General features: G+C 38.5%; 1 protein-coding gene across 4 annotated transcripts in view; it reads left to right on the plus strand.

The window, feature by feature from the left end:
• The window catches only part of LOC121388540, a 36,970-nt gene extending 13,264 nt beyond the window's left edge, over nucleotides 1-23,706 (plus strand). For 3 of the 4 annotated variants that reach the window (XM_041519917.1, XM_041519916.1, XM_041519918.1), the window contains exons 2-3: nucleotides 13,919-13,977; nucleotides 21,203-23,706. In XM_041519917.1, the coding sequence (XP_041375851.1) occupies nucleotides 13,919-13,977; nucleotides 21,203-23,093 (1,950 nt within the window). In that variant the 3' untranslated portion in view covers nucleotides 23,094-23,706. Of the gene's footprint in view, nucleotides 1-12,735; nucleotides 13,051-13,918; nucleotides 13,978-21,202 lie in introns of those variants that run through there. The other variant, XM_041519919.1, reaches the window with a different exon arrangement.
• Nucleotides 23,707-23,961: the final 255 nt, after the last annotated feature.

Consider the following 23,961-nt stretch of genomic DNA (forward strand, 5'->3'; position numbering starts at 1 on the left):
TATATATAGGCATATGTGTGTGTATGTATCTGTGTGTATATGTATCTATGTGTACAGGTATTTGTGTGTATATATAGGCATATGTGTGTGTATGTATCTGTGTGTATATGTATCTATGTGTACAGGTATTTGTGTGTATATATAGGCCTATGTGTGTGTATGTGTTTCTATCTGTACATCTTTGTGTGTATGTATATGTGTGTATATGTAGGGCTATCTGTGTGTATGTGTCTATAAGTGCCTCTCTGTGTATACGTATATATGTGTATATGTTTATGTATATGTATATGTGTGTATATCTATATGTGTGTGTATATGTAGGCCTATCTGTGTGTATGTGTGTCTGTGTGTGTTTGTGTTTGTATGTGCCTCTGTGTGTATACGTATATATGTGTATATTTATGTATATGTATCTGTGTGTATATCTTTGTGTGTGTGTGTGTATATATGTAGGCCGATCTGTGTGTATGTGTGTCTGTGTGTGTTTGTGTCTATATGTGCCTCTGTGTGTATACGTATATATGTATATATGTTTATGTATATGTATCTGTGTGTATATCTATATATGTGTGTATATGTAGGCCTATCTGTGTATGTGTGTCTGTGTGTGTTTGTGTCTATTTGTGCCTCTCTGTGTGTGCCTTACTGCGTGTGTATGTGTGTGGATGTGTTGTGGTTCCCCTTTACGGCCTTAGGAAGTCGTCACAGGCGTAGCTTTGGGGGGGGGGGGTGTTTTGGGGTCATTCCTTCTGGCACATCTCTGTTTCTCCTCCATCACGTTTTATATTTTCCCGTCGCCCCTTATCACATCCAATAAACAGTGTAGTTGGTCCTCCCAAGTGTCGGTGCTCCCCCAACCCAACCCACCAACCCCCAGCCTTGAATATAAAATCCTAGCTACACCAGTGGAAGTAAGACAGAACGTATAGTGACCTGTTTTAGCATGCTGGAAGAATTTGGAAATAGTCCAGTGGTCACGCACTGATTGTTTCTCGTTTGATGGCTAGATACGTCTTTTTAATCGATGATGAGACATTTAAACTACCTGCTTTACGACACTAACACCCGCCGCCAGTCAACTGTATAGCGCGTAAGGTTTCTTCTTATTGTTTGTATTCAGGCCGTTTTAAAATAGTTATACAAGTTTAGGTGTATGGGTTAGTACGACACTAACACCAGGGGCGTAGCGTGAGCAGGACCTGGGGGGGTGGGGGTGGGGTCGAATATGAACCAAGTGGACCTTTTCTATTTTGTTTTTGCACCACCAGAAACTCCATATGTATAAACCTATATGTTTCATTTGCTTCGGACGAACCCTCCCCCCCTCCCCCCCAGCCTACGCCCCTGAACACCCGCCTCCAGCCAGTTGTATAGCGCGTACAGTTTTTTCTTATTGTTTGTAGACAGGCTGTTTTAAAAAATAGATTGTGCTCAAATACGACTAGGGTTTCGAACACGCCCATCCCTAGTCCGGCCTCCGATAAGATCGGGGGCCCGATTCGGGACAGGAATTGTAGTTTCACAGGTTTAACACCAGCCGAAAGTCAACCGCATAGCGCGGAATGTTTCTCCTCATTTCTGAGTTTACTGCAATTTTTAAGATGTTATCGACTAACAGAGACTTTTTTGGCGATTGGTTTACATACCAAATTTACTTTTCTGCACAAAATATTAGTGGCTGTATATTAAACGTGTTTTTGAACGTTTTAATATTTGTACTAAGTTAAATTTCATTTTATTTCCTAAAATATTTTTGTTCGTACCTGCGAAATTATTTGAAGACAAAATTCAGTTTCGGCTTCTTAAAAATATTAAGACGACCAGAAACACGATGAATATACAGACACTGATATTCTAAACAAGAAAATATATTTAATATGTAAGTTTAATCGTAGAAATATTTTATTAGTCGAAAACATCTTACAATGCAGCAAACCAGGAATGTCCCATTAAGGCAGACATGAATTTTACTTGTAGAATACAGGAAATTGCATTCCAGGATATCTAGTTTTCAAAATGTTAGTGTGTGTGGGGGGGGGGGGGGGGGGGGGGGGGGGGGCATACCCCCGAACCTGCTAGAAACTTTGCTTTGCATCTTCGATCTCAGTCAGTCCCCCGACTGTAAGTAGCCCAAACTGGATTTGGTATCCTAATAATAGTGAATTAATTGGGCAAACATTGCAACCGGTAGTTCAGTATTACAGTAGGTTTTATGACCACTAAAAATCTTGAAGGACGATTGGGGTCAGAAGTGAAATTTGAAAGATGATGTTTTTTATCAGTAAATCGCAAATTCAAACAATAAAAATGACTAAAAACAAATCAATAACAACTGTATGATCACCAGAATGAAAACGATTGACAGAAATAATGTTCCACAGTAATGAATGGACCTGGAAATTGTCAAAATTGAGAATGACACCCCACGCACGTGTACGGGGCAACTGCGTGATGCATGTGCACACTATGGTATGTGTTTCGGTGTGTTGATAAACAGACATGAACGTTCTTTACTAGGATGTCTGTGGTCAAAACGTATGTTCGGTCTAATAGTTGATATTAACATTAATATTTTAGGTTCCCCTACTTTTACACACACACACACACACACACACACACACACACACACACACACACACACACACACACATGTATATATATATTAGGAAACAAGTATTCTGCGTATACTACTACAGCAATACGTGAACCCTACCGAGCCCAACACATTTTCGTATTCAAGGACTATAACTGTGAAAATAGGTAAATCGCTGCGAAAGTCAAACTTGATCTGTAACAGTACATGATAAAGCTTTACACAAAATTTCAATATCTCAAGGCATTGGCAAAAACAACATCCGGAAAACTATATGTGGGACAGACGGACAGACAGTCACACAGACAGAAAGACAGAAGGACGGATATGAAACCTATGGTCCTCTCCAGGACCTGTAGGAGACTAATAAAAACGAAACTTGACCACTAATATTTTATTTAGAAAAAAAGATGTATATGTAGTTACAGTCGTTAAAAAGACTATGTTGGTCAAAATCAGCTTAACAGTCGTTGAAAACTCGGCATAGTCTCGTTAACAGGTAATTTGTCTTTCTTATTTAGTGTCGTGCTTACATCCGACTACGGTACGCTGTCCTTGGTACATATCCGGGCTGTCTGGCCAGGACAGTGAGTGAGTGGTTCGTGAGACAGGGAGTCGGTGTAGTGGTCTGAAAGCTCCCCAATGAATCTTTAAACTCGTTCTGGATGGGAGCCGGGATGCGAACCCAGTACCTACCGGTCTTAAATCCGATGGCTTAACCTCTACGCCATCGATCTAATTTATAATAAACACGTTAGTTCAACAAGTTGTTTGTCACTGAACTTTTTCCAAACTATTTTGACTGGTTTCCAAAGTTTAAAATATAAAATAAAATAATAAAATATAATATAATATAAATAAATAAATAAAAATAATAAAAATAAATAAATATAAATAAATAAATAAAATAAATAAAATAAATAAAACAAGTTTTGAAAGCTTTAGCGTCGAACGGCTGGCTGAACACACTCCTAGTATTAACTTTACGTTTTATTATTACTTGGCTGTTTTAGCTTGTATGTTTGTTTTGTTTAACGACATCACTAGAGCACATTGATTTATTAATCATCGGCTATTGGATGTCAAACATTTGGTAATTTTAACATAGTCTTAGAGAAGAAACCCGCTACATTTTTTTCCATTAGTAGCAAAGGATCTTTTATATGCACCATCCCACAGACAGGATGGCACATACCATCGCCTTTGATATACCAGTCGTGGTGCACTGGCTAGAACAAGAGTCCAATGGGTCCTCCGACGGTGATCAATCCTAGACCGACCGCGCATCATGCGAGCGCTTTACCTCTGGGCTACGTCCCGCCCCTGGCTGTTTTTCATTCATTTCAACTTATTTTCGTGCTTATATCCAATTAAGGTTCAAGCACGTTGTACTGGGCACACACCTCGGCTATCTGGGCTGTTTGTCCAGAACAGTGGGTTAGTTGTTAGTTGGTTAGTGGTTAGTGAGAGAGAAGAGGGTGTAGTGGCCTTACACCTACCCAATGAGCCCTTAAGAACTCGCTTTGGGTTGGTGCCGCTACCGGGCTGCGAACCCTGTACCTACCAGCCTGTAGTCCGATGGCTTAACTAACCACTGCGCCGCCGAGGCCGGTGTCTGTTTTTCTTGTACTTCTCGTAATGATCTACTGTCACAGCTGGTTGCAAATGCTTATTTCACATTTTAAAATGTTATTGATCAGTGAATCTGATAAATAGGTACAAATGACCCGCATATCTCCGTTTTATAGAGGTTGTCGGGTTCAAACTGGCCTACAGGGTTTTGTGGATTTAATTAACCTCACGCATATACTGAGAACGATTAACTCGATAATATCATTATTGTAATGTGTTGTCACTGGGGCGTAAACAGTAGATACCCTCAAAAAAATGCACTGGAAAAAGGTCACGTTTACTGGCTGAGTCTATATGGTTTTCAGTCTCGTTTCACTGGGTCCTTGGGCTTTCGGTTGTCTTTCTAAATTGAGGGGGCGGGATGTAGCCCAGTGGTATAGCACTCGCCTGATGCGCGATCGATCTAGCATCTATTCCCGTCGGTGGGCCCATTGGGCTATTTTTCGTTCCAGCCAGTGCTCCACAATTGGTGTAACAAAGGGCGTGGTATGTACTATCCTGTCCGTGGGATGGTACATATAAAAGAGCCATTGCTGCTAATTGAAAAGAGTAGTCCATGAAGTGGCGACATCGGGTGTCCTCTCTCAATATCTGTGTAGTCCTTAACCATATGTCCGACGCCATATAACCGTAAAAATAATGTGTTGAGTTCGTCGTCAAATAAAACATTTCATTCCTTCCTTCTAAAATGACCGGAAATGATTATGAATGGTCATAGGCGCGTGTACAGGAATTTTATCAAGAGGAGGTCAATATTTCATTTCATTTCAACTTATTTTGTGTTTATATCCAATTAAGGGGGGAGAGAGAGAGAGAGAGAGAGAGAGAGAGAGAGAGAGAGAGAGAGAGAGAGAGAGAGAGAGAGAGAGAGAGAGAGAGAGAGAGAGAGAGAGGAGAGACGGATGGGGACGAGGGAGGGATAGACTAATGCATTTATAAACCCTATAACATTATTATATTGTTACCAATTTGGCTTTGGAAATAGCCAAGTAAGCCCACATACACTTTTCAAAGTTGACCTCCACTAGAATGTGGTGCGGTACATCATGGAATAACCATGGTGGTCGCTTTGACTCTCACGGGTACAACAAAATCCTATTTTAAGCCATGTTTTTGGATTCTGCCTCTAGACTAAACAAAAGTGCTGTTTCATGTACCTGACATGACATAGTGACCATCCAAATCGGTATGTCGTACATCGTACTGAGAAGGTCACTGGTCAGCAAGAACTAGCGAGGTGTGTGAGTTTACTCTCTCGGCGACAAAATACGAAAATTATCTTGAATGTTTTATACACCAAGGTATCAGTATAGTTATTTACTGTACGTGGTGGTTGTGGTAGAGTTAAAAAAAAAAAAAAAAATTGTTTTGTTTAACGACACCGCTGGAGCACATTGATTTATTAATCATCGGCTATTGGATGTCAAACATTTGTCCATTAGTAGTAAGGGATATTTTATATCCACCATCCCACAGACAGGATATCACATACCACATACTTTGATATATCAGTCATGGTGCATTGGCTGGAACGAGGAAGAGCCCAATGAGTCCATCGACGAGGATCGACCCCGGACCGCAGGCGCTTTACCACTGGGCTACGTCCCTCCCCTGTGGTGGTAGAGAGTAACAGGACCAATAAGCGCTCGCCTGAGATGTTTGAATAGTACTTAGGATCGAACCTCCTTAGTGAACTCAATGGACCTTTTTTTCCCGGTCTTACTGGAGATCTGACGACTCGTACATCAAAAGCCGTGGTATGTGTTGTCCTGTCTGTGTGAAAGTTTATATAAAAGTTCCTTGTTGCTAATGCTGCGGGTTTCCGCTGAAGACTACGTGTGAAAATTATCAATTTTTTTTACATTCGATAGCTGGTAATTAAGCAATTAATTTAGCTCTGGTGGTGTCGTTAAACAAAATAAACTAACTTTTAACCTTATTGTCACATATACAAGTAAACAGATTATAGCCCGTTTGCGTCAAAAGCGAACCGATGAATTTGTATATAACTCTATAATACTTGTATCAAAATATAAGATTTAATCTATGCAATTTGATGTTAATTTGTAAAGCAACTTTGTATTTATACTGATCTTTTAAAAATGTTATATGAGTTGGTATGGGTTTAAAACTCAATAGGGGGCCTAATAGTTTGAATATAAGTTTTAACATTATTTATTATACAGTTAAATGCCAATTCAGCGGTTCTCTTTTGACGCAAATGAACTAGTTTTAAAGGGACATTCCTGAGTTTGCTGCATTGTAAGATGTTTCCGACTAATCAAATATTTCTATTATTAAACTTTCATATTAAATATATTTTCTTGTTTAGAATATCAGTGTCTGTATATTCAATCTGTTTCTGGTCGTGTTAATATTTGTAAGAAGCCCAAACTGGATTTTGTCTTCAAATAATTTCGTACGTACGAAAAACCATATTTTAGGAAATAAAATGAAAATTAACCTAGTACAAATATTAGAACGATCAGAAACACGTTTAATATACAGCCACTAATATTTTATGCATAAAAATATATTTGATATGTAATTACAATCGTTAAAAAGTCTTTGTTAGTCGATAGCATCTTAAAAATTGCATCAGAATCAGGAATGTCCCTTTAAATTAGCGTGTAAAACTAAAACATACACACAAAAAGCCTCGTGCCTTCGGTTATAAATGGCGTCTGCGATAACAGATTAATAATGTTAAATATCCATTCACATTTATCACATAAACACAAAGAAAAACTGAGACACACTAAATAATTGAGGAAGAAGAGTCCATTAAAGCCACATGGTGAAATGTTAACACAGGGTGCGCCATTATAGTTCGCGACACGATAAACGACACGAGTGTTTTGTAATACGTTTTCGTTTGGATGTAGTAACTGCTAAAAGGTGGACGGCTTTGAAAATGAAACTCGAGGTAACCTTTCTACACAAATTACGGGAAGAATGTTTTAAATATTGAGAGTAACATTTTTTATATTAAAAATGATTTGTACTGTATGGTACCAGGGCCCATATTTTCGAAGCTATCTTAGTCGTACGAAATCGTAAAATCATCGTAGGGTGAGACGTCCATACAGCGCACGCCATAGTGACGTCATAGCTTACGACGATTTTACGATTTCGTAGGCTAAGATTGCTTCGAAAATATGGACCCAGGCCCGTAGGAACCGTGCCAATATGTGTCAATGACAATTATATGACAATTATTTATTTATAATACATTGTTTATGTATTAGTACTTTATTTGTTCCATACATTGTTTGTTGGTATTGTTCTATCTCTTATACGTTTAAAAACATATTGATTATTATCTTATTTACATTAAAAATAAAAAGATCGTACAGTTAAAGATAAATCAAAAATAAATTTTAAAAAAATCTTGTCTATACTTTTAGTATTTTACATATATCTGTTCATAATTATTTTGTCTATCTTATACGCATTTGTAAATATATTTTCTATCTTACGATATAAAAGTCTGCATTTATAATTTTTGTCTCTGAGAAAAAAAAGTTTAATTTATATTTATATGTGTATTCTCTTTTCATTTTCTATTCCTTTTTTTTCTTCTTTTTTTTTTTACTAATATTATTATTATCATTATCATTTTATTTATTACTTTTTTGAATTCTGTAATTATAACTGTTTGGAATATCTTATAATTCAAATAATATCTGCAGTTGCTATTATTTTGTCTATTTGTATCATTTCTACCTGTGTGTTATACAGCAAAATCTGTATATATAATTTTATATTAGACTTTTTACATTTTCTGAAAACATTTCAACTTATAATTGTCATGTCTGTATTTATTATTATTTTGTCAATCAAAGTGTTGAATTTAAATAAATAGATCATAGTTCCCATAAAATCTGTAGTATGTCGCAGATCGCTGTATTACCGTCAATGACCAATCGCGGATGTTTCTATACAATCGTATTCTGTGTGAATAAATTTAATTTTTGCCGATCTTTCAAAATCTTTTGCGACTATGTTCCCATAAACACTGCCATTGATTGGTCTGCGACAATCTGCGACGATATGAGATTTTATGGGAACCAGTCAAATAATTCGTTATTTATAAACACGATTATCATAAATATACTCTTCAAAAAAAGTAGGGGAACATGAAATATAAATGTTAACATCAACTGTTAGATCGAACATACGTTTTGACCACAGACATCCTAGTAAAGAACGTTCAGGTCTGTTTATCAACACACCGAAACACATTCCATAGTTTGCACATGCATCACTCACTTGCCCCGAACACGTGCGTGGGATATCATTCTCGATTTTGACAATTTCCAGGAAGGTCCATTAATTACCGTGGAACATTTTTTCTGTTAATCGTTTTCATTCTGTTGATCATACAGTTGTTATTGTTTTGTTTTTAGTCATTTTTATTGTTTGAATTTGCGATTTACTGATAAAAAAAACACGTCAAATTTCAAATTTCACTTCTGACCCCAATCGTCCTTCAAGATCTTTGGTGGTCATAAAACCTACTGTAATACTGAACTACCGGTTGTAATGTTTGCCCAATTAATTCACTATTATCATATAACCATTCCCCACAGCTAATATACCTTACAATTTTGGCAATTGTAAATTCTTATTAGAGTTCCCCTACTTTTTCGAAGGGTATATTTATAACAAGAAGTGTGTTAGTCCGATGCAGTTTTTTCTTTTCATTCCGTTAATATTATATATAAGATGACATTTCCCCAAGCTGGTGCGAACAAGATGGCGGCCGTTTTTCAAAATGGCCGCCAGTTCATCATAAAAACTGTATATCTTCATAATTACCGCACTTAGAAATATGATATTGGTGTCAAAACCGATGCTTATGGGCTCAGTCAGTTCATTAACACTGTTTATAATGCTGTCAGATATTGGGATGACAAACATTCAACATGGCTAACTAAAAATGCGGTAGTTTTGATATGAAAATCTAAAAATATTTGTAACATGACTTTATTTTATGTGCAATGCTAGGTTTAGATTGTTGATAACTTTAGGAAATTACGAACATAAAATATAACTGCAGTTGTAATTAATTGTATACAGTAAATATAATAAATCAAGATACAGGACATAATTATGTCATACCATTGATCAAATGATTTATCATTAACAAATAATAGAACTATTAGCATCTACAAACATCTAACCACTAAGACTTGATGTGAGTGAATTTATGAATGGATGGACGAATGGGTGAATTAGTGAGTGAGTGAATGTATGAATGGATGGACGAATGGATGAATTAGTGAGTGAGTGAATTTATGAATGGATGGACGAATGGGTGAATTAGTGAGTGAGTGAATGTATGAATGGATGGACGAATGGATGAATTAGTGAGTGAGTAAATTTATGAATGGATGGACGAATGGATGAATTAGTGAGTGAGTGAGTGAATGAATGGATGAATGGATGGACGAATGGATAAATTAGTGGGTGAGTGAATGGATGAATGGAAGAATGAATGAAATAATGTTTAGCAAAATTCCAACACAAAACGCTAGGAGGGTACTTCACAAAACGACCTCCATGTGTTGTATATACTATATACTAGTTCACAGATTAACTCTCAACTGACATAACTTGTGTTGGTGGATCTACACATGCAATAAAATCATCTGGTGCATCCTTTGGATACACCCCTGCGAGTGCTGTAACCTCACCGTGGTGCAGGGGTGTAACATTCTCTTTGAGAATGGCCAATACAGCACAAATCCCCCTTGTTTTCTTCGAGATACAACTGAAATTTTGAGTAAAAGTCAGTATCTATCTGTGATATTTGTATTTTTGCACAGTTCTTTAAACTGATGTTGATCATCACTTTATTTGTTTGCATTACCATAGTTTGACACCCAATAGCCGATGTATTTTTCGTGCTGGGGTGTCGTTAAACATTCATTCATTCATTTATTCATTCCCTTGGATACATTGCCCTACATTTTCATACTGAGCAAGGTTGTCCAATTTGCATGTGTATGTGTCTTCAGCTGGTAGCCATTTCTTTGATAAGACACTCTTCTTGTAAACAATGTCACACTGACGATTGTTTAACAATGGGCAACCAGCGTTACTCAACTGGGGCCCAAAGCATCTGGTGGTTGCCATTTTTATTCCTAAAACAATATTTCCTGTGTTCTCAGGTTGAGAACGAGTAAACTGTTAAACTTTCTTCATCATTATACAGTATATTTAGCGTTTTCAGTGACCCTAGAAAGAGCTCACAGTGTCGTAGCCAGTTAGACGGTATACAAAAACATAAATACAGTTCTGCATATTCTTTAGCTGGTCAAACAGCAAGTGCTGGTGTATACCAGGTATGACTGGCATAACGTCCTCGATTTCATGTAAGGAGATACACTAGTATTTTCTTTACTCTAATTATAATAATACAGAAGCAATACGAGAACATCATTGTGTTGACTGCTTATTAAAATGTGCTGTGTTCGTTTTCCTTCAGTAAATTTTTTATGTAGCACAATTCTGGTATCGGCCTAATTCGTGACTTCAATATATTGACTTCACAACTGCCATCTGTTGTAATATTTACTTGTCTTGTCTTGTCCAACACTGAGACACAGTGCCGTTCAAACTGATACCTAGATATTTGACAATGTCCTTTGTTTAGACATTTTCTGGCTTTGCCTAATATTATAATTTGAGCGAAAGAAATATTATTATTTATTACCCCACAGGCACTCATAACGGGGAAAATAAAAATCATAATTTCTCACTGGGAAATTATCATGCATTGTACTGTTGGGCGATTTGACGCCAACAAACCAATCACCTTGTCGGTATTAAATATGACGTCATCACGATTGGGAAAACACACACAATGACGTCACGTAGTTTAAAACGTTTGCGTTTACATCTTTTTGGTTTCAGTGTTAAACTTGTAATAAAATGTTAGTTTAATGCAATTCATTATAGCTGGGGGTTTTAACAGAATATATAGAACTTTGGGTTTTGAAAATTATCTGTAAACCGTGAATAAAATACAAAGTTAAAGCAATACCCAGAACAGTAAAGTAGTTTACAAGGACGTGTAACCGATGTAGGCTATATCGAAAATAAAGGCTTTTTAAAACAAAACAAAAAAAACAACCAAATAGCTGGGGTAATAAATAGAATAACAAACTCAGTACCAGTTATTATCAAATGTATGTCCCTCGTGAAATAATTTTCACTCGGGACATAAATTTGATAATAACTGGTAACTCGTTTATGATCCTCTATAGCCTATCTTCTCATATGTGGAAGAAATGTATGCCATATATTTACCAGACTTAACTGGCTTACACCAGTGCATGCGGTATATGACTAGCTAAGGAATAAGCAATACAGTATCTTTATTTGGCTGTGACACGGGAAAACGTTCAATTTAACGAAGAAAGTTGACCAGTTGCAGTTGATTGCAAACTTAGGAATACAAGGGATATCGCTTTAGCAAGACAATTTGACAGCCACCTAAATATGTTGTGTCCCTGCATGAAAATGCAGATTGCACTTCGCTGATCTATTTTCAATATAACATTGCCAGTAAGAAAAGTGTGCTTGCAAAGAAGCTACCCAAAATGAAGACAGCTTTAACTAAAACTGGTCAGCAGTGATGCGTCTATCGGTTGATGACATCGCGAGACGTCACCACACCAAAACATGACTTTGAAAATCCCGCCAAGTTTGGCTTTGAAAAGAATAATTATTTATGGATATGTGACAGCCAAGCTAATGAACCAGGTTTGATCTTAACCATCTTAACCAGACGTGAACGTGACAGCCCATTTCTTAAGCTTCAAAGTGATTATGATTTGACAATGAACAATCATGCAGAACATCAGGCAAGCCGATGTGTGTGAAGATAGTGAGATGAAACCGACAGTGTAGCATATGATAACTAGTATGTGGATATGGTGAAAGTAGTATGTATAGCACCATGTACCCTTGGGGGTTTTCATGCTATTGATTTGTTAACAATTCATTAATTCATTCATTATTCATTCATTCATTATTCATAAATTCATTATTCATTAATTATTCATCCATTCATTATTCATTCATTCATTCATTATTCATTCATTCATTCATTATTCATTCATTCATTATTCATTCATTCATTCATTATTCATCCATTCATTATTCATTCATTATTCATTCATTAATCATTCATTATTCATTCATTACTCATTCATTCATTCATTCATTTATGGTTTGGTATTGTAGTCATGGTGACCGGTGAGTGCTAATAGATATATGCTTACTCAATAAGCTACGATTTGATCAATGGTATAGAATATGTATCTCATCTTGATTTATCATTTTAGATGAACATTTACAATAATTTTAAGTTTATTTTTTTTCTGGTATTCCTCAAAACATGTTAACTAAACTTATCAATCATCAAAACATAATATTTAAAATTTAAACTTTTTAAACACAAATTATTCGATTTTCATACCAAAAAGACGTTCATTTTAGTCAGCCATTTTAACTGTTTGACAACCAATTATCTGACATTATTACAAGCAGTTTTGATGAGATTAATGAACATCAGTTTTGACACCAAGATAACATTTCTAAGTGTTGTAGTTCTAAAGATATTCAAATTTATCGGTGGGCTGGCGGTCATCTTGTTGGTACCAACTTTATAAAATGACATCTTATATTTTCAGAAACTCTTACACCCCATAGATTAAATTCAGCCATAGTGACATAGTTATACTTCCGGCCTCTGCTGCAGGACTATACGTCCCAAAACATTTTTAGGTCCAGATCCTGGGGAAGTCTACTTAGTGAGTTAATTGACGCGGACCGTTTAGTGAGTTAATTGACGCGGACCGTTTAGTGAGTTAATTGACGCGAGACCCCGCCTTTATTTGGATACAAGAAAATTGGCCAACTGATACCTCTCTCTTTGGTATTCCTGTAAAAAAGAAACTCTGTCTTTATGAACTGAATCAAACAGACATCGCACAGTAACCCAGTGTACACTGTGTAAGCGAATAGTGTAAGCAAACAAGTCATTTTGGATACTAAAGTTTCCTGAAATCCTCGCCTTGCATTTAATGAATGTTGACTTAGTGAAAAGCCACATGACAGTGACATCACGTACAGAACTAAAACAGGTCTGTGTCGCTTATTACACAAACTACACGTAGAAATTATTTGAGCAGGACAAAAGTACTTGGCTCTCAGGCTGCATGCTTCAAATAATATTATTCTATACATGTACATTCGTGTGTGCTCTGAGACGTCTCTCTGTTTATTTACGGAAGCTGTAAAAATTTCTTTGGCGCCTATACCGGCGCGCTACATTGTGGAGATCATCCTACAGACGGGGATGGAACCACATATAGTTATATATACTAGTATATGGCGGCATCGACTCCCTGTTTTTTTCTATCTCCCTCTATCATGCTCTCTCTCTCTCTCTCTCTCTCTCTCTCTCTCTCTCTCTCTCTCTCTCTCTCTCTCTCTCTCTCTCTCTCTCTCTGTGTGTGTGTCTCTCTCTCTCTCTCTCTCTCTCTCTCTCTCTCTCTCTCTCTCTCTCTCTCTCTCTCTCTCTCTCTCTCTCTCTCTCTCTCTCCCCACGTGCTGAATTAACCATATGTTGTACGTAGTTTTAAATGTGTTCATTTATTCTTGTATTTTGTTTTGTAGTGTGCAGGCGGGTGGAAGCACGTTGCTTGGTTAACACGTTGTCGCAAGAAACCGCAGCTGTAAGGAAGGATTTGTATTTGTTAAGAGCACCACGTTCATTTACAACATAACTACTTGAGAAAATAATCCTTGATGTATTAAAGCTGCAGTACCTGGAATATTTTTTATTATTTAAGCATTTAGAATAGATGATTCAATTCTGTTTGGTACATATAAGGTTCACCTCATCGCTGTAGTTTGGCAACGCTCGCTTATCTACATTATCTAGGTCAACTACACACGCAATGGTCAGCTTTGTTTTTCTTCATTTAGCGGGACGCCAGTAGAACTGGGACTTTACGTGATTTGCGCATGCGCTGAGCTTCTCGCGTGATTTTGAACAAATTCGTCTTGATTGAGGGGTCGTCTCATATCTCAAAAAAATATTTATATCCACAGAGGTATGGTACAACATCTTTCCAGGGGTCGGTGGGGGATTTGCCTAGTCATTTTAACAGTGGCCATCGGTTGGCATACGCTTTACACGTAAGGGGGTGTCAATAATTATGTAACGCTTTAGGGGGAGAGGAAGAGGTCGGTGTATTCGATTTACGTATCATTTATCAAGACTATTTGTTATTTCTATTCATTACTTAGACCTAAAAAGGTAGGGGGTGGGGAGGGGGGGTAATTGCGCGGTCGGTCTAGGATCGATCCCCATCGGCGGGCTTGTTCCAGTCAGTGCGCCATGACTGGTATATAAAAGGCCATGGTAAGTGATATCCTGTAGGTCTATAATTAACGAGCTACTCTCGATCCACTAACGAGCTACTCTCGATTCAAAACCTATATTAGCTCGACCATTTACATTTCGACCGACCGTTCAAAATTGCGCCAAATTTCCTCAACAAAACTGCGCACCTTTTCTCTTTGGCATATACGGCTCCATTCAAATTCCATAGCACCACCACCACCCCAACCTGCCTGCTACCAATTCAATCGGGCTGCTGGTGCTCCCTTGCACCTGCCAGTGTAGGCGGTCCCTCCTATCCACCCCCCCCCCACCTTCCTGTCATGGACGGAGGAGCCGGCCAAGGCTGGCTCTTGTGCCCACGACAGGCGTGCGCTACAACAGCTTGCTCTGAATGTGCACGTAAAACCCTATGACCTGACCTGATATCCTGTTTGTGGGATGGTGCATATAAACGGTCCCTTGCAAAAACAATATAGCGGGTTTCCAAGGCGCATGTGCGGGGATTTTAACGGGATTGGGGGTTATAGACTGTTGAGCGAAGTTTATATGGTGTCATGCTCCCCCAGAAAATATATTTCAATTTGTTTAGCTTGAGCAGGTAAGTGTTTCGACCTCCAATACCTTCCCTCTTCACATATATTCTAAGATTGTATGTCAAAATTACCAAATGTTTGACATCCAATAGCCGATGATTAATAAATCAATATGCTCTAACATTGATGTCGTTAAACAAAACAAACTTTCCATACGAACGAATATTTATTTGAATTTGTTGATTATAACACTCGTAAAATTAAGAAGTGAAAACATCCAATGTCTGCTTTAGTATATTTTATATAAAAAAAATACACATGCTCAATGTGTTATACAAACTAAACTTTGAAAGTTCTACTAACACTTTATAAAATATTAATTCTGAAATAGGAAGGTACGGTTGTCGATAACACGTTGTCAAGATCAAATCGGTTTTAACTACAGCGCAAGATTTCTCTTTTAATTTTTTGAGACGAACCCTACAATTTGAAATCGGCAAACGCACGTGTTAACTGAAACTGACAAAGAAAGAAAGAAAGAAAGAAATGTTTTATTTAACGACGCACTCAACACATTTTATTTACGGTTATATGGCGTCAGACATATGGTTAAGGACCACACAGATTTTGAGAGGAAACCCGCTGTCGCCACTACATGGGCTACTCTTCCGATTAGCAGCAAGGGATCTTTTATTTGCGCTTCCCACAGGCAGGACAGCACAAACCATGGCCTTTGTTGAACCAGTTATGGATCACTGGTCGGTGCAAGTGGTTTACACTTACCCATTGAGCCTTGCGGAGCACTCACTCAGGGTTTGGAGTCGGTATCTGGATTAAAAATCCCATGCCTCGACTGGGATCCGAACCCAGTACCTACCAGCCTGTAGACCAATGGCCTACCACGACGCCACCGAGGCCGGTGAAACTGACAAAGGCTGTCGTTTGTGCTTTGCCGAGCTATGGCGGCAAAGGCGACGACTCAAGCGTATACGTTTGACGATATCCGTTCATAGCGAACACACACGAGTTTTTTAAGATCAAACCGCTTTATCGAAAGACTAGTACCCTATCCTCAACCGAACGTTCTTCGTACAGCGCAAGATTTCTCATTTTATTTTTTGAGATGACCCCTACAATTTCAAATCCGCAAACACACGCGTATACTTTTGACGATCTCCATTCATAGTGAACACACACACGTTTTGAAAAAGTGCATTTGAGCTTGTATTTCATATTTGTACATTATGTTATAATATGGTAACCAGAGACTGTAACTTTAACGGCGTAGACCCTAGTTTCAACGAGTAAAAATGGACACTACATTTTGTTATGTTACAAACCTGTCACACATTTGGATAACGTTACAAGAGAGTGAAATAAAGAGTCTGTGACGTTGAAACGGTGAAATGTCGTTAAAAATAGACTAAAACTTCATACTTGTTATTTCTAAGACGCACGTGCGTTTTATAAAATATTTTTAAAAATGCATTTTGTGGTAGTAGACACATCAGGATGACCAGAAACACTTCGCATGTACGGAAATGGATAAACTAAACAATAAAATATAAGTAATGTTTGATTTCAGTGATCATAAACGGCTCTAATAGTGAAAAATATGCATTAATGTTTAAAAATTAGGGTCTGTCCCTTTAAAAATATCTATAATCTACAATAATACAAATAACACAAATGCATTTATTAATAATTTTTATGTCAGCCAATTACATTGTTTAAATACATGAACTGAAATAAGCCATGGTGACTTAATAAATGACAATTAAAAATACAATAGTCCAGGCGCGTGTGCAGAGTAGGGGGGTGGGGGGGTGGTGTTTGGGGGTCGTACCACCCCCCCCACCCCACCCCCCCCCCCACCCCGCTCAAGGCGAAAAAAAAATTCATATCCCGATTTTTTACATTCCAGTGAAAGCAGCTCGGCTAGCCAGCAGAAAACACCTCAGAATAGCCCTAGAAGGGGTCAATTTTTCAAACCCACCGCCACGGGCTTCGCGACTGCGGTGTTCGCGGTGTCGGGCTTCGCCAAACACCTCGACCCCCCCTCCCCCTTGCAAAATTTCCTGCGCACGACCCTGTAGTCATATCTACATATGCATGCATGTACTTGTTAAATATCCAAAATATATTTACCATCTGTGTTGCTTAATAACGCCACCTGTCAGACATTTGATCAAGAATCATAAGCGATGAGCTTCTTGTAATAGGACAAGTTATCTGCAAGCTTATTTTAGAATGTATCGGTACAAAGTGAATGTTGTTTTAGATTAGGACAACACAAATGTGTCCTATAATCTATTTATAATGTCCGACGCCATATAACCGTAAATAAAATGTGTTGAGTGTGTCGTTAAATAAACCATTTCCTTCCTTCTTTATAATGTGTATTACTAACGCGTGATACATTCTAGCAATTAATTTTATAACTTGTAATAGTAAGACGCAAATGATTTATAATTTATATTTCGTATTAAGAAATTTCTCGCTCCAGCCAGTGCACCACGACTGGTATATCAAAGGCCGTGGTATGTGCTATCCTGTCTGTGGGATGGTGTATATAAAAGATCCCTTGCTGCTAATCAAAAAAGAGTAGTCCATGAAGTGGCGACAGTGGGTTTCCTCTTTCAATATCTGTATGGTCCTCAACCATATGTCCGACGCCATATAACTATAAATAAAATGTGTTGAGCAAGTCGTTAAATAAATCATTTCCTTCCTTCGTTCGTATTAAGAAAGCACACATCTGTGCAATAAATTGTGAATGATTGTAGTAATTAATCATATGTCGTATCAGTAACACGTGAATGTAGTATCAGTAACACGTGAATGTCGTATCAGTAACACGTGAATGTCGCATCAGTAACACGTGAATGTCGAATTAGTAACACGTGAATGTCGTATCAGTAACACGTGAATGTCGTGAATGTCGTATCAGTAACACGTGAATGTCGAATCAGTAACACGTGAATGTCGTATCAGTAACATGTGAATGTCGTATTAGTAAGACGTGAATGTCGTGAATGTCGTATCAGTAACACGTGAATGTCGTATCAGTAACATGTCAATGTCGTATCAGTAACACGTAAATGTCGAATCAGTAACACGTGAATGTCGTCAATGTCGTATCAGTAACACGTGAATGTCGTATCAGTAACACGTGAATGTCGAATCAGTAACACGTGAATGTCGCATCAGTAACACGTGAATGTCGCACCAGTAACACGTGAATGTCGTATCAGTAACACGTGAATGTCGTATCAGTAACACGTGAATGTCGTGAATGTCGAATCAGTAACACGTGAATGTAGTATCAGTAACACGTGAATGTCGAATCAGTAACACGTGAATGTCGTATCAGTAACATGTGAATGTCGTATTAGTAAGACGTGAATGTCGTGAATGTCGTATCAGTAACACGTGAATGTCGTATCAGTAACACGTGAATGTCGAATCAGTAACACGTGAATGTCGCATCAGTAACACGTGAATGTCGCACCAGTAACACGTGAATGTCGTATCAGTAACACGTGAATGTCGTATCAGTAACACGTGAATGTCGTGAATGTCGAATCAGTAACACGTGAATGTAGTATCAGTAACACGTGAATGTCGAATCAGTAACACGTGAATGTCGTATCAGTAACACGTGAATGTCGAATCAGTAACACGTGAATGTCGTATCAGTAACACGTGAATGTCGTATCAGTAACATGTGAATGTCGTATTAGTAAGACGTGAATGTCGTGAATGTCGTATCAGTAACACGTGAATGTCGTATCAGTAACATGTCAATGTCGTATCAGTAACACGTAAATGTCGAATCAGTAACACGTGAATGTCGTCAATGTCGTATCAGTAACACGTGAATGTCGTATCAGTAACACGTGAATATTGTGAATGTCGTATCAGTAACACGTGAATGTCGCACCAGTAACACGTGAATGTCGTATCAGTAAGACGTGAATGTCGAATCAGTAACAAGTGAATGTCGAATCAGTAACACGTGAATGTCGTACCAGTAACACGTGAATGTCGTGTCAGTAACATGTGAATGTCGTGATGTCGTACAAGTAACACGTGAATGTCGCAGTAACACGTGAATGTCGTGCATGTCGTATCAGTAACACGTGAATGTCGTGCATGTCGAATCAGTAACACGTGAATGTCGTATCAGTAACACGTGAATGTCGTGCATGTCGTATCAGTAACACGTTAATGTCGCATCAGTAACACGTGAATGTCGTGAATGTCGAATCAGTAACACGTGAATGTCGTATCAGTAACACGTGAATGTCGCATCAGTAACACGTGAATGTTGTGAATGTCGTATCAGTAACACGTGAATGTTGTGAATGTCGTATCAGTAACACGTGAATGTCGAATCTGTAACACGTGAATGTCGAATCAGTAACACGTGAATGTCGTATCAGTAGCACGTGGATATCGTGAATGTCGTATCAGTAACACGTAAATGTCGTGAATGTCGTACCAGTAACACGTGAATGTCGTATTAGTAACACGTGAATGTCGTATCAGTAACACGTGAATGTTTTAGTAATTAACACAATTGGGACACTGTAGCATTGCTAGAGGCACACATTTCTTTTTCACGCACCACCGTGTATGTTTGCTTGTCGTCCCATAACACGTGTAAAATACAATGTGGGTGCCCCCCACCCCCACCCCCACCCCCATCCCAAATGTGAGTGTCATACCAATATAAAATCATGTCTACACTAATGAATTGTTAACAGCAGACCGACCTCGGTGGCGTCGTGGTTAGCCATCGGTCTACAGGCTGGTAGGTACTGGGTTCGGATCCCAGTCGAGGCATGGGGTTTTTAATCCAGATACCGACTCCAAACCCTGAGTGAGTGCTCCGCAAGGCTCAATGGGTAGGTGTAAACCACTTGCACCGACCAGTGATCCATAACTGGTTCAACAAAGGCCATGGTTTGTGCTATCCTGCCTGTGGGAAGCGCGAATAAAAGATACCTTGATGCTTGTGGTAAAAGAGTAGCCTATGTGGCGACAGCGGGTTCCCTCTCAAAATCTGTGTGGTCGTTAACCATATGTCTGACGCCATATAACCGTAAATAAAATGCGTTGAGTGCGTCGTTAAATAAAACATTTCTTTCTTTCTTTGTGAAATAGCCCAATGGGCCCACCGACAGGGATCGATCCCGGACTGACCGCGTATCCGGGGAGCGCATTACCACTGGGCTACGTCCCGCCCCCAGTGTGTTTCTATATATATATAATAATACACACACAAACACACACACACACTCGGGGGCGCAGTGGTCAAACCATCGGACTACAGGCTGTTAGGTACAGGGTTCGCAGCCCGGTACCGGCTTCAAACCAGAACGAGTTTTTAAGGGCTCAATGGGTAGATGTAAGACCACTACACCCTCTTTTCTCTCACTAACCACTAACCCACTGTCCTGGACAGACAACCCAGACAGCTGAGGTGTGTGCCCGGGACAGCGTGCTTGAACCTTAATTGGATATAAGCACGAAAATAAAGATGAATTGAAATATATATATAGGGGGCAACCCACTATTGGGGGGCCAACCCACACTGTATGTATGTATGATTTTATAACATTTAATACAGTATATATTTATTTTTTAAAGTTTGATAGGGGGCATTGCCCCCGTGCCCTCTCCCTCTCTACGCCTGTTCCTTAAGACGTGCCTTACTGAGAACATATTATCTATTTCCATTGCAGTTTGTTTTTGTCGTTCCGCTGTTCTTTAAGAAGTGCCTTACTGAAAACATACTATTTCCATTGCAGTTTGTTTTTGTCATTCCACTGTTCCTTAAGAAGTGCCTTACTGAGAACATACTATTTCCATTGCAGTTTATTTTTGTCATTCCACTGTTCCTTAAGAAGTGCCTTACTGAGAACATACTATTTCCATTGCAGTTTGTTTTTGTCATTCCACTGTTTCTTAAGAAGTGCCTTACTGACAACATATTATCTATTTTCATTGCAGTTTGTTTTTGTCGGCGATAACGACGCTCATCCTGTTTGCAGTACATCTTCAGTACGTAGGCACGAGGCATCAGAATGACGCGATCGTCGAAGCACAACGTGACGAGGCAAGGCACCAGGCTATGTTCAGTCTGTTATCATCTCGAAATCCTTTTCAGTTTCGTAATACGTCCTTAGAGACCCGGGCCAGAGACGATAACTTGAAAATTGAAAATGTATTTTACACAAGGTCAAAAAGAAAAGAAAAGACAGAAAAATATCATGTTCCAGAAAGTAAAAATTCTATCGAGAATTCATCTCCAAAACATTCCATTTACGAAGAGAGCGCAAAAGTACATATCAACAATTCTCTGTTGAAAACATTGTTATATCTGGAGAATAACAGCCCAGATGAGATTGTCCGAAAGCAAACTTCTCTGAAAAAGTCTAATGTTTATAAACAGACTTTTCTGAGAGATGTATACGTTCACAAACAAGCTCCAATCGATCCATTGCTTCACCCTCAGGCTTCTCAGAAAGATTTATACGTTCACAAACAAGCTCCAATCGATCCCATCCTTCACTCAAAAACATCGCTGAAGGATAATTATAATCCCACATACCATCTACAAGTGAAAACAAATAATCAGAGTATCTCACTAAATAGTTTAAAGAAGAAATACATACAATACATTCTTAAAATGTTAAGAAAAAATATAACAAAAGCATTTAATGCTCAACATAACTTATCTATACAAAAGGAAAAACCTGTGAAAATTGAACCACGTCCACAGTATAAGATTGACACACCAGTTAAGACGTGTTCTGAAAAACAAAACTTTGCATTTCTTAAAGTGCACAAGTGTGGCAGCTCCACGGTAGCCAATGTAATACAAAGGTTTGTCTTAGAACGTGATCTTAACGTGGTCCTCCCGTTCAAGCCCAGGCGAGTCTTGCAGTACAACTACCTGGGCTATGGATCTCTGTTTGACAAAACAATGGTTATTCCGCCGCCCAGGGGAGAAACGTTCAACGTTCTGTACAACCACGTTGTCTACAACAGAAAAACGTTTCACAAGCTACTTCCAAACAACACATTTTATTTTGCTATAGTAAGAGAACCAGTGTCTAAGTTCCTTTCTGCTATCAGGTTCTTTAGAGTCGCTAAGCGTATTACTAAAGACGTTTATTTCAGAAAGTTCGGTGTGAAAAACGCAAACGTTTCAAGCTCAAATTTGACCCAAGAGGACTTGGAACCTTCGGTGATGTCCGATTTTCTTCACGACAAGGTCTTACTGAGGATGTACAGCAAACACAGATTCATATGCAATAGTATGGCTTATGATTTCGGCATCCCTCAAGAATACACTAGGAATTTGCCCTTTGTTCTTCATTACATTAAACAACTGGAGAGTGATTTTCAGTTTGTGATGGTCATGGAATATTTCGACGAATCGCTGATTCTGCTTAAACGATACCTTTGTTGGGATCACAAGACTATACTGTATGTTCCCAAACTCTCCGTTAGCACAGTCCCAAGTAACACGAAACTTAAGTCCTCAGATTTAACCAGTGAGGAGACTAAAATTATCAAAGAGTGGCAGAGTGTCGACACCATGATCTATAACCATTTTAACCAGTCCTTCTGGAGACACGTGTCGCTGGCGAGTCCAGACTTCTTTAACGAGGTCCGGCAGTTTAAACACATTCGGAAAGCAGTTGCAGCTTTCTGTGAGCGAAAATCATCATTGGAATCATCATTATTTATTGAACAGTCTGTGTGGAATGCAGGATTTTTGGTGTCAAGAGACGATTGCATACTAATACTCTCGTCGGAGTTACGGTTACACGAACAATTACTTGACAAAGCAGTGGCGAAAATTATAAATTCAAAAGGTGTTTTAATGCGATGATAATCTCTTTCCTTGTGTGGTATAATAAATATCGTAGGCATATCAAATGAAGGCTCAAACACGCTGATATTGACTCGCGACTCGGGCAGCCAGTAATCTAAAGACTTTTGCTCATTTGCATTAGCTCTGAAGACGCTAATAATGTTGATAGCGCGGGTTGATGATGATGATGATGTTGATGTTGTTGATGATGTTGTTGATGATGATAGTGGTGATGTTGATGATGAAATTCTTATATTCAATAAAGGTTCAAGTACGCTGTCCTGGGCAAGCCAATCAACAACCTTGCCCGTCTGCCCAGGCCAATTTAATGGATTAAGGAGTGTTTGGAACCGCAGAATGGAAGATATCACGTCCTTTTTCTATAGACATGAAAATACATACCACAGTATTTTATATACTAACTGTGGGACATAGGACGATTGATTCTGAGACTTATCGCACCTCAGGCAAGCGCTCTATCAATGAGCTACATCCCGCCACGCTACCATCTGATGGCATCAAGAAGGTTATAGTTGTTAATTTATTAATGTTTTAGTAAATAAGTGATCCGTCAAATGACAATGCCTGTTTGAAGATCTGTCGGTTCATTCTCAAACTGACATTTTAATTTTTTTAAATTTAAAGAAAAAACCTGTCACGTTGCAATAAGAAAGGGGTTTTGTGTTTAACGACTCCACTAGAGCACATTAAGTTATCAATCATTGGTACTTCTGACATATAGTCTTAGACTGGAAACACGCTACATTTTTCCATTAAGTAGCAAGGGATCTTGTACATGCGCCCTCTCACAGACAGGATAGCACATACCACTGCTTTTGATGTATCTGTCGTGGTGCACTGACTGGAGCAAGAAATAGCCTAATGG

This window comes from Gigantopelta aegis, chromosome 14 (genome assembly GCF_016097555.1).
Source record: "Gigantopelta aegis isolate Gae_Host chromosome 14, Gae_host_genome, whole genome shotgun sequence".
Lineage (NCBI taxonomy): Eukaryota > Metazoa > Mollusca > Gastropoda > Neomphalida > Peltospiridae > Gigantopelta > Gigantopelta aegis.